This window comes from Sorex fumeus, unplaced genomic scaffold (genome assembly GCF_029834395.1).
Source record: "Sorex fumeus unplaced genomic scaffold, SorFum_2.1 ptg000052l, whole genome shotgun sequence".
NCBI classification, from domain to species: domain Eukaryota; kingdom Metazoa; phylum Chordata; class Mammalia; order Eulipotyphla; family Soricidae; genus Sorex; species Sorex fumeus.
In genome coordinates this window covers 599738-612252 of record NW_026606109.1, presented here as the reverse complement: position 1 = coordinate 612252, position 12515 = coordinate 599738, and the positions used below count along the sequence as shown (strand labels likewise).

General features: G+C 44.7%; 1 protein-coding gene and 1 pseudogene across 1 annotated transcript in view; one reads left to right on the top strand and one right to left on the bottom strand.

The window, feature by feature from the left end:
* Positions 1 to 12515, bottom strand: part of WDR27 (WD repeat domain 27) — a 67356-nt gene that overhangs the window by 30239 nt on the left and 24602 nt on the right. The window contains exons 4-7 of the mRNA XM_056124916.1: positions 5552 to 5665; positions 4472 to 4523; positions 2971 to 3041; positions 1817 to 1934 (exon numbers count right to left, since the gene is read on the bottom strand). Of these exons, the coding sequence (XP_055980891.1) occupies positions 1817 to 1934; positions 2971 to 3041; positions 4472 to 4523; positions 5552 to 5665 (355 nt within the window). The remainder of the gene's footprint in view (positions 1 to 1816; positions 1935 to 2970; positions 3042 to 4471; positions 4524 to 5551; positions 5666 to 12515) is intronic.
* LOC130033292 (uncharacterized) lies at positions 5168 to 5295 on the top strand (annotated as a pseudogene).

Below are 12515 nucleotides of genomic sequence, written 5' to 3'. Positions count from 1 at the left end.
TGTCTCATCACTGCAGGCCCAAAACTGACTGTCCAGTGGCCTCTGGAGGATGGTGGTCACCGGGCCACCAGGGGAACAGGCCAAGGCATGAAACCTATTCCCACCTGGAGTGACCCAGCACCAGTAACCTACCGCAGGAACAGGACGCATTTCTGCCAAAAGCCTTTGGGTTCTGAGATTCGTTTCTGAGACTCTGGGATCATGGCCATTAAGCAGTTCGATCAGGAACCAGAGAGGCCATGCCTCCAATTATATAGCTGAGCCGGAGGTGGTTTGTGGGTGTGTCTCCCATATACCTAACTTTTGGCCATTTACTTTCTTGGTAAACTTTGTCCCAAGTTTTTGGGGTCTGGCCAAAGGCACAGCAGCAATTTTGGGGTATCTGAAAGTCTGACGTTGCCATCAGGCACTCGCCTCACAGGTACAGATTGACCTGCTGGCGGCCCCATACCACCTGTAATACCCCTTTTAATTTAAATGATAACTTAACTGTATAGAGGATTCCTGTTGTGGTGTTTATTTCATCCAAAACGTTTTTGCTTTTGTCAACCATTCTCTTTTGCCTGTAGAGTTTCATTTGATAGCTCGGTGAAACTTATGGGGGATCCTTTGTGTTTCTTCTTTGCTTTTGCTGTTCTTAGGATTCCAGTTATAGCTTCAACTTTTCTGAGTTCAATTACTATGTGTCTTAGAGATCTTTGTATTTAGAACTTTTTGAGTTTCTTTGATCTGGGTATATGACTTAATTCTCCAATTGGGGAAATTCTCAGTTATAATTTCTTCAATCAGTATTTCTTCCCCATATGCACTTTTTTATCGCTCAGGGTCTCTCTCCATTTAAATGTGGTTCTTCCTAAAATTTACCACATAACCATGATTTTGTCTTCACTTTTTTCTTTCTTTTCTCTTCTGTTCTTCACTGATAGTTTCCTGATGCTTATCTTTCACCACACTGATATGATCTTCAGTTTCTATCACTCTGCTGCAGAGAGCTTCCAACAAGTTTTTAGTTCACCTCTCATGCTCTCCAGTTCAGTGACTAATGACTGCAGTTTTCTCATAGCCCTTCTCATACTTGACTGTTCTTTGGTGCGGAGCTATTCTATTATCTTCAGTGTGTTGAGCAACCTTACCAGGGTGACTCTAAAGTTGTCATAGGAGAGGTTATAGAGCTGAAGAATCCTTTCAAACTATGATGTTACCATTAATTTTGCTAAGATGTCCCAACTCTTTGCTGTGTCTACTGTAGAGCAAGGTTAAGGAGATTATCCAGTTTGGTGCAGGCTTGTATAGCAATCTGAAGTTCATGATCAATTCCACCCAGTCTCTGCTGCTATATTTATGTTGTGTCTAGCCACTGCAAAGACTCTGTAGTACAAATCAGCACTACCTTCCTACCTTTATGATTCCCAGCAACACAGTTTTTGAGTCTGGGCTGCTAGCACAGCACACCAGAACCAGTCTTCCTCTTTTCTCAAAACAAATTCCTTCTTAGACTAGGTGAAAGTCTGAACGATGTGCTTTGAGGGAGGGTACATGCAGTTCTTATTTCTCTAGCTTTCTGCCTGCCTCCTTAGCCTGGTGGGTCGTCTTCTTCCCTGTGATCATAGCTATGAGCTCTGCCAGCTTAGGACTCTTCCAGCTGCTGTACCAGCCTCCTGTTCACATTTTTTGCAGGTGGATAAGTATGAATACTAATAAGGCTTATAATATGAGTAAATACTTATAATGTGAGTAAAGCTATAGTCTGTGAGTAAAGTTATAGTCTGCCATGTCAAGCACCAGTGTTGTGTAAAGGAGTAGTCTGTAACATTACCTGATGGGATGCCAAGCTGTGACCCTACCCTCCTGCTGAAGTTCTCTCTCATTTTCCTGAGGTCAACACGTATCACACAACGGTAATGATGCCCTTCAAGCAAACTGAAGACCCAAAGCTAAGAAACAAAACAGACACAGACACCAACTCTTTCATCAAAGGGTCTGGAAGGAAAAGTGAAAACAGATCAAGAAGAGCAGGTTCCTGAGAGTTTACAGAGCTATGTGATCTAAGACCTGCCCTTCTCTGTCTCTACCACCCACTAGGATCCATCCTGCCCTAGCACATGCCATAAGAAACCTCTGAAATCATGACACATCACACCTGTGATAAAATCTCTAAAAGAACTGGACTATATGGGCTTCATAGGGCTTCCAAGCAGCAAAGACCATGGGGATAAACACTCCTGACCCACTGTTAGGTCTCTGTCAGGCTTCTCTCACTTCCTCCATAAGTGTCTTTGTTTCCCTTAGTTCTGTGAGCTGCTGTCTCTAAATTACTCATTGCAGAGTTGGGATCAAGGATTAGTGGGGAACATGGGGACCTGCTTCCTGTGATCGGTGTCTGAGGTGGTTATCTTGGGAAACTGCTGCAACCTGATGCTGCATCCTGATGCTCCTGTTCAACAAGCAGGTGGAGAACCAGATTCAGTGATCTCCTACTGGCCTTGGCAGTGTGTGTTGTGGGCAACTGCTGCATCTGGTGTCAGAAATGCCAGGAAGGTATTTGGCATGCAGAACGTCTGCATTTTCCAATACCAACAACAACTCTTTTTGACTTGGGGTCATATCCAGTGGTGCTCAGGGAATAACAGGCTGTGCCAGGGATCTAACCTGGACTCCTGCATGCAAAACCACACTTGGACCATGGAACTATCTCCACATCCTCAAAAGCAACTTTACTTTAAAAAAAGAAGTGTCTCCTACTTCATGAAGGAAAGCTAAAATGTCATAGAGTAGAAATTCTGAGGTCTTCCCCATTGCCACATATTGGAAAATAGTCACTATGAACACTGTAGGTCAATACAGCCTCACTGTCTGAAATCCCAAAGAAATCAGGACCTGAGGACAAAGACAGTGGCCTTGCAAGTCCGTGCATGCAACGTCCACTCTGTCATGCTGAACCAGAGTGGGATTGCCTCCCATGTCCCTCACCTGGCCATCAGCTCCCCCGGTGACAAGCTGCCGACTCACTCCATCAACAAGCAGGCTCAGGAGAGGGTACGCTGTGGAGCAAAGACATGGATACTTATCTTGGAGACAGCCATACAGTTCACTTAACCCAGAGCAGCAAGTTCACTTATGCTGCTGTCACTCTGTGCTTTCTCTATGCCCACAGGCAGTAGACAGAGAAGGAGGAGGTCATTTCTCACAGACAGTACCACACCACCTACTCCTTGCAGTGGAGGCAGACACCCCATCAGAGATTCCTGTCAGAGAACTGAGCATAAACAGAATAACTCCTGCATGAGTCAGAAATAACACCATCAAAGAAAGTGAACAGCAACTTTTTCAGTTCTTCTCCAGGGTGCTATTTCATTTGTAACTTGAGAGTTCTGAAGGTAAACTATGAAACTTTAGGAGAATCTAGGATAGGTATTTAAAAATTCTGCAAATCTTAAATAAATAACATCCTAGACTAAGTGCATTCTTTCTTGAATGCTGATAATTCCACATAAGGATGTTCAGGGAAGTAATTCTATCACAATTCCTAATAATGGAGTTCAGTCTGAGCTTGGTAAACAAATACAAGTTAAAACAGCAGATTTGGCACTTGGAAGAATGATCCAGGAAGAATGCTAAGTCTTCTGGGAAACAGAACAGTAGCCTGAGTAGATCATAGGTATCTAAGCATGCCCTTGTCCCAAAGGGTCCAGACACCTGGTCCACTATGTAAACCACCCTCCCGCCATCTGAATATACTTAAATCCTGATTTATATATTACTAACTCCAAGACCAGCAAGCTACCAAGAATATCTCGCCTGCATGGGCAGAACCTGGCAAGCTCCCCATGGCGTATTCGATATGACAAATACAGTAACGACAATAGGTCTCTTTCCCCTGACCCTGAAAGAGCCTCCACTCGTTGGGAAAAGACGAGTAAGAAGAGGCTGCTAAAATCTCAGGGCTGGGAGGAATAGAGATGATACTGGCACCTGCTTGAGTTTTTGAAAACCAAAGGGATGACAGTGACAGTGACAACTCCAAGAAAGGCCTATCCTATCCTAATCATTCTCTTCTCTACAGGGGCACAAGGAGAGCAGGAAAACCAACCTGGGAGCCACAGGACTGAATGGCTTTAACAGAGGGATGGGGGCGTATCATAAAGCAACCACTCCAAGCCTCAACATCGCACTACTGTGCAGTTCCTGCCAGCTCCAGGTGAGAACAGATGCTATCCTAACATCGGAGTAATGAGGAGGCAGGGATTCCGCAGAACAAGGCATGTGCCCACTTTAGTCTGCCCTGCAGACAGGAGGAGTGCTCCTCTTTCCCAACCACATCTGGGCCTCACCTGCAGATGTAACAGAGGGTACCCCTGCATTGGCTATCAATCCCTTAAACAGTCATACTCTCGAGAAACGGCAGGATTCTTCAGAATATTATATATATTGGGAGATGGGGCCACACATCTGGCAGAAAGGAAGTATCTACCTGTGAGCACTGATGAAGTGTAGATCAAGGATCCCACGTGATGGTTCCAGACCTGATGATAGGAGGTTTGTTAGAAAAGTAAACGTTGGCCATTTTTTGACATAGCTTGAACTAAATTACAGCTTGAACTAAATGAAGCTATGTATAGTTTATCTAATAGTAAAGTTAACAATAAAGTATAACCGTACTAAAACTATAGAAATGTAATAAAAGCTAACGTGTAAGGTAATGACCACCTCTGAGTCAGAAAAGCCAAAATAAGAGGCAGCTCAGCGCTTATTCAACAGGCCTAGATAGAGGTGGCTGTTACCCTCAACTGACCATGTCCAGTGGAGAGATACACTTGAACCTGTACACTGTACCCAATTCTTGTCATCCTGTGGAAAACCTGAGTAGATGTCCCCATCCTCAACCGTGCAGGGAAGAAAGTGAGCACAATGTGGCCAAGCACTGAGATGAAATGAGTAGGAAGCCCACTAACAGATTCTCCAGAGCAGGGTGGCCAGGTGAAGGGTTCTTTAGTACCACAGGGAAGGGTTCTCCAGCACTCTCCCTGAGGGTGTGCACTCACTATCCCTCACCCCCGTCAGTCACCAGAAGAGTCCTGGGAATACCGCCCAACTTGGAGTTGGAAAGGAAATGAGCTTGCATTTGTTCTTTTCCTTAGGTCAATTCAATCTGACCAATTCTGATATTAGCTTTGCACAGTGGCAGTATTATAGCCAATGAGGTTTATCCAAGGTGTAATTATTGCTAACTGAAAACTTTTCCCAGTTCTTCCATTAGCAACAACTCTCTGCTCTGGATCTGGGTCACTGTGGTGAGAAATGGGAGTCTGCATGGCCTGGCCCTGGGCTCCCAGAGAATCCCGTATCCACCTCAAGCCCCACTGGGAGAAGGGTTCCTCCAGAGTGCTATGAGTACCATACAGTCCTCCCATGCCAGTCCACAGACCCCAGCTAAACATCAGACCAGGATTCAGAATGCAGAACTCAGCCCGGGGCAATACACCCAGAGTCTATATCCAGCTCAGCCAGTGAGCTGCCTGTGCTTATAGAAGTGCTGGTCCCCACGGTTTACCTTAAAGGTCCTATCTTCAGACACTGAGATGATGATGCCAGCTTGCCAGGGACAAAACTCAGCTGCAGTCACTGGGCCCAAGTGGCCCTCCAGCTCAGCCAGCACAGACTGACTCTAGGAAATTTACAAGGCAGAGTCAAAAGTGAGGGTCCTAGGGATTATGGTCCAAATTTACATCAATGACCTAGAAAACCGTTTCCAGGAAAATAAATTCAACTTTACATAATTCCATCTTTCATGTTTAAATCGATTTTTTTTTGCAGTACTTGGAATCCAACCCAGATCTTACACATATGAAGCCTATTCTACCCCTTAGCCATATTTCAGTTCTCCTTTTGATATTTTATGCTAATAATGTATTCTAATTAAAAGTATCTCAACAAAGTGTTCCATATTCACTTCAAGTCTCAGATAAATCTGACAGGATGCTCACTAGAACACACTGTACAAAGGCAAGAAGCCACCCATGTCCCTGAAAGTCCTCCAGGCAGCCCTGTCACAGCTGGACAGAACACCTGACCTGAGCTCTTCCTCTCTTTCCATGGACTAGAGTCACCACAGTAACCCCAGCTCGCCTTCTGCAGTTTCCGGGGCTGTCCTGTCTCTTTCTGGGCATCCCAACTTCCTACAAATCTGTCACTGTCACTGTCCTCCCGTTGTTCATCGATTTGCTCGAGCGGGCCCAGTAACGTCTCCATTGGAGACTTTGTTGTTACTGTGTTTGGCATATCGAACACATCACGCATAACTTGCCAGGCTCTGCCGTGTGGGCGAGATACTCTCGGTAGCTTGCCGGGCTCTCGGAGAGGGGTGGAGGAATCGAACTTGGGTTGGCCTACAAATCTAACAAGCTTAAAATCCTTCCAATTTACTCATTTCCTTGTATCAAGATGAGTAGCTGTTACAATATCGAAGGGTGTCATGTTAAACAAAATAAGTCAGAGGATGAGGGACAAATACAAGATGACCTCATTCATCTGTGGAATACAGAAATGGAACAACAGACAAACACAGACAGTACTGAACAATAGAATACAAAATCAATTACCAAATAGTAAAGGGAAAGAAAAAATGGGAAAATGACCAGACTAGAGGTGACATAGGAACAGTGGTGGTGGGTCTTAGGTACTTTGGTGGTGACAGTATAGAAATTGTGCATATCTAATATAGCCAATATAATATTTAATATATCTAATATAATAATACTATCACTTGATCACTTGACTTCCCGTTAATCGTTGATTTGCTCGAGAGGGTGCCAGTAACGTCTCCATTTGTCCCTGTCGCGTGCTAGTGTAGCCCAATGGCGTCTGTTTGCTCTAGGAACATGAAGAAACCTCAATGAGCTTGGTTATCATGTGGATATGGTCAATAGTGCTGAATCCTTTGCAGAACCTGGCTTGCTCGCATGGTTGTCCTTCATCTAGTGTTCTGCCAATCCTATTCAGGATGACTCGAGTGAGCAGCTTGTAGATGACAGACAATAGGCAGATCGGGCGATAGTTCCCAATGTCATGGATGTCTCCCTTCTTGAACAGTAGTACAGTTCTGCTCGTTTTCCATTGGGACGGAACCCTGCATTCAGACAGGTAGCGAGTGAAGAGCCGAGCCAGTGTATTGATGAGTACTGACGGCAGGTTCTTCAGGTGTTCAGGTCTGACCTTGTCTGGGCCGGGTGCTGTTTGTTTCTTTACCGACGAAATGGCGTGTCAGATTTCGGAAGGGAGAACGTTGGGAACGACATATCCATCCTGTGGAATTTGGTATGTCGGCAAGTGGACATGGCTATCAAAGAGATTTGAGTAGAAGTCATGGATAATCTTCTCCATTGCCGGTCTGGAGGATGTGATGGATCCATCAGGATGTCGGAGGGCAGTCATCTTGGTCTTGTAGTTGGCGAAGGACAGACAGACGTAACGAATACTTTTCCCGGCTTATGCCGCATCTACCAGCACTTCTGCTCTTCTCTCTTTGAGGTCTTCCTTGATCGCATCTCTGCACTGCTTTGCAAGCTCGGACATTAGCTTGCGGTTGCCTGAGGCATGCGCCAAACCACGCTGGCGAATAAGCTCAAGAGTTTTCGAAGACAGGCATTTTCTTGTGGCTATCTCTCTCTTGGCGTTCCTCGCACATTCATGGAGGTGCTGTACCAGTCGATCGTATTCCTCATCAATGTTGTCAACAATGGCATCTTCCCATGTAACTGCAATAGTGCCAAAGAGCTCCCAGTTGGTGGTCGTTCTGGGTGTTCTCTTTTTAAACTTTGCAGCCCTTTCTCCCCGCTCTGTGAAGTAGAATTTTGCACGAAGGAGACGGTGGTCCGATCCCGTTCTAAATTTTGGAACAACAGCGACATCAGTCAGGCAAAACCGTGGATTGAATATGATGTGGTCTATTTCGTTGTGGAATCGTCCACCGGGAGACTCCCATGTCCATCGTTTAGATTCAGCCTTCTGGAACTGTGAGTTACCATGGATGGTCTTGGTCGACATGATGAACTCAGACAGTCTCTCACCCTGTTCGTTCCATTCTAGGCCATGGGTCCCGATGTGAAGTTCTTCGGCTGATCTTCTCGGTCCTATCTTGGCATTATAGTCACCCACAATGATCTTGTAGAAGGTGTGGTCTTCTTTATAGAACTTCTCTAGCTCCATGTAGAACTTCTCAATTTCTCTTTCATCAAAATGAGATGTTGGTGCGTAGACAACGAAGATAGAAACTGCAGGCAGTGAGCCACATCTATTCAAATGTAAACGTCCAATTCGGGTGTTATGCATTCGAATGAATCAATGCTCATGGCCAAGTTTGTGCTGATAAGGACACCGACGCCTCCGACACCTCTTTTATCGTATGTTCCGAGGAACAATTCTTCTCCAGTGTCGAAAACGGCATGATGAGATTGGTGCCTTCTTGTCTCGGTCAGACCAATGATGTCGTACTTGATCTTTCGCACTTGTACCATCAGGTCTTCGATGGATGCATCTGATGCTAGCATACATGCATTGAAAGTACAGATGATCATTTTTGTATCCCTTCGTTGTGGCAGCCTAGCTCGGTCTTGAGATTTTATCGGCCTCTCCTTTCTCATCCTTCTCAATGCTGTCATATTGGTGAAGCCTTCAGGGTCTGGGGAATGAGACCCATTGTAATTACTGGTTTTGGCATATCGAATACACAATGGATAGCTTGCGAGGCTCTGCCGTGCGGACGGAATACTCTCGGTAGCTTGCCAGGCTTTCCGAGAGGGATAGAGGCGTTTGGGGCGACCTCTAATCGCCCTTGTAGGTGTTACCATATTTGAAGCCTATCAAATATGGTGAGGCAATTCTGGAGGATGGGTATTTAGTGTCTTATAATGTGTCGCACAGCCGCTTCACAGCGGCTGGACTTTCATTGATTTCTGCTTACTTTAACGTTTAGTGACCAATTCCTTAGGCATATTTTTGTTAGTTCCTTTTTTTTTTAACCTCACCTCATCTTTTTTTTTATTATCTGTAAAATGGAGAACGAGATTTTTACCCCCCTTCTGGAGCAGTTCATGACCAGCCCCCTGGTCACTTGGGTGAAAACGTTTGGACCTCTGGCCACGGGAAATGGGACCAACCTGGATGAGTATGTGGCTCTGGTCGATGGTGTCTTCTTGAACCAGGTCATGCTTCAAATAATACTATATTGGCCAAAAATATAATTAATAATTTAAAAGATAAGGGTTTGCTGTGACCCACATGGCCAGTCAAATGTTAACCTGAGAGACAGAATGAGAGTTGCAAAGAAGGGGTAGGGAGGACTATATGAAGTATACAGCAACTTTATTGCAAAGTTCATTGACTTTTATAGTATGCAGTAGACAATTTGTGGGAAAGCCCAGGGTTACAAGTTGGGCATGCTACTCTGTTATTCTGTTTTGCAGCTGCGTATGCAGGCAGTTCCTTGAACTTCTCAGCAAAACAGGACAGGAGTGAGAATGTGGCTTCTGGCCCAGTCAAGCTGGATCAGGTGGAGCCTTCCCTTCAGTCCCCCTTACTGAGGTCAACCGCCAGGGCATGGTGCTCCCAGAACGCCAAGTTTTTCCCCTGCTCATTCCCTTTTCAGGGGAAACAAGCAGGGGCTACCATGGCCAGTCCCCAACAAGGGTTGAAACAGATAACATTCCCACCAGCAGCACATGAGAATTCTTCCCACCAGCAGCACATGAGAGGTCTTTTTTCACCATACTTCCACCAACAGAGATTACTCCCAGTATTTTTTATATGTACCACTCTCAATGGCACAGCAGGTAGGGTGTTTGCCTTGCATGCGACCAATACAGGTTTGATTCCTTCTTCCCTCTCAGAGAGCCCGGCAAGCTACTGAGAGTATCTTGCCCGAACAATGAAGCCTGGCAAGCTACCCATGACGTATTCGATATGCCAAAAACAGTAGCAACAAGTCTCACAATTTGTTGTGAGACATTACTAGTGCCCACTCAAGCAAATCGATAAACAGCAGGAGGACAGAGCTACAGTGCTACCATTCTCAATAGTATACGATGATACTGCATTATCATCTCGATTTGGATTTTCTTAATAATAAGTAATGATGAGCATTTTTTCACATGCCTGTTGGTCTTCCTAGAGAAGTCCCTGTTCATTATCTCTCTGCATCTTTTGATGAGGTTTTGGATTTTTCTGTTGTTGAACATTGTATTTTATATATCTTAGATATAAACTCTTTATCTGATGTGTTGACAGCAAATATTTTCTTCCATTCAGTTAGCTGCCATTTAGCCTTAGCCCATGTGTCTTTTGCCATGCAGAAACTCTTTAATACTGTGGTTCCATTCGTTTATTTTGAGTGGAGGGTGTGGAGAGAAGAGACAGGAAGCAACAGGGGCAGGTCAAGATACATGGGTGGTGGTAAGGAATGAGAGTTAAATATCCAAACCACAGAGTCAACAACACTGAAATCAAAAGACCCAAACTTAAATAAACAAAAAGGTACCTGTTGAGATAACAAGCTGGGGTGGGGGTGGGGGTGAGGGCAGGAAAGGGAACCTGGGAACACAGGTGGAAGGAAGATGAACCTGGTGGCGGGATTGGTGATGGTATATTGTATGTCTAAAACCCAACTATGAACAACTTTGTAAGTCATGGTGCTTTCATAAAATAAAATTTGAAAGGGAAAAAAAGGTTACAGAGAAAAGAAAAATCTTTAAAGATTAAAAAAAAAGATGGTTACTTATCTTAAGTTTGGTAAAGTGATCTAATGCTAATTTACTTAGACAACAAGGCAGCTGCACAAAACATGAGTAATACTTATAGCTCAAGTCCCAGGAGATGTTCATAGTGAGTCTCTTTCAAACCTTCACCAGTCCTGGGACTCTCCTATAATCCAGGACACCCCGGAAGTGTTATACACTCCCATTTTATAATCTGATCAACAGTCACTGGAGCACAGAAATGTATACTCGCTATCCACACTGGTCAGCATACAGCAGTCAATTAGCCTTGGATTCAAAACAATTTGCCTTGCATCCTTCCTAATCTGGGGTTTTTTTCCAGTTGTTTTTTTTTTCTGTTTGGGGGCCACCCTCGGTGCTCAGGGATTACTCCTGGCTCTGCACTCAGAGATCACTCTTAGCAGGGCCCAGGGGACCATATGGGATGCCGAGGATTGAACCTGGGCCAGGCACATGCAAGGCAAGCAACCTACCTGCTGTACTATCACTCTGGACCCTGGCTAGATGTCTCTTTGTATGTATATGGCCAGAAAATTCTTTGGAGCAAATAGGTGTGTTCTGTATGTTCAACTGGCAAGCAGTAGACATGATATCAAACCTTGGGTAAACATCTCCAAACAAATTTTACAAGGAACATGAATTTTGAATAAACCAGTCTTTCTTGATGCATTCTGACACTGAATACATTCCACAGCGCTCAAGCCTTATACCTCACAACCAAATGAGAAACTGAACATCCACACCCTTATGGAGGAACACACTCACATAAACCAATCCCAAGGAAAGTATTGCTGGGAAGATTCAATTCCTGGGGAAGTAACTGCTAGAGAGAAACAAAATCAGGGGGCTCTGGGGGCACAAAGACTTGAGAGGGTGACTGCAGCAGGGCAAGTGAAGGGAAGGAACAATGGGGCTGAGTGAGCTGTCTCAGTTGCCCTACTCAGTACTAACCAAGTATAAAGGAAGGCTTACTTTCATGCATTTACCAATGATGTGGCCACAGTGACCAGCTAGCATGTTATGGAGATGGTACAGACTCTATCTAGAGTCGTAAAACTGCACTCAAGTCTTACAGGTGAAAAAACTCTCCCTACTATCATCAAGTGTAACTTAATTTTAACACTTTGTCAGACTCATACCACAGCTCTGCCCTCAGTACTACACCAACCCCCAAGCTGCCAATGTTGTCAGACTTACCTCCCTATTAAGTCCTCTATCAGCAGTGGCCCCCAAGTCAAACACAGGTATCAGATTCACTCTATACCCAATACCATAAGCATCTTTCCTGGATTTTCTCATATAGGCACATAGTACTCAGACACAAAGAAAACATACACACACTTATAAGATATGCAATACTCAGGCACAGAAAGCAAACACCCATATAAGTTATATAATACTTAGCCATGAGAGCACCATACACACAAAATACATACTTCAGACACAAAGAGGGGCTGCAGTGATAGTACAGCAGGTAGGACGTTTGCCTTACACCCAGATTCAATTCCCAGCATCCCATATGGTCCCCTGAGCACCGCCAGGAGTAATTTCCAAGTGCAAAGCCAGGAGTAACCCCTGTGCATTGCTGGGTGTGACCCAGAAAGAAAGAAAAAAAAGATACAAAGAGTGCACACACACATATAAAGCAAGTAATACTCTGACACAGTAGGGGCCACATACAGAAAATACATAATACTTAGATACCAGAGTGCGCGTGCGCACACACGCGCACACACACACAAAGTT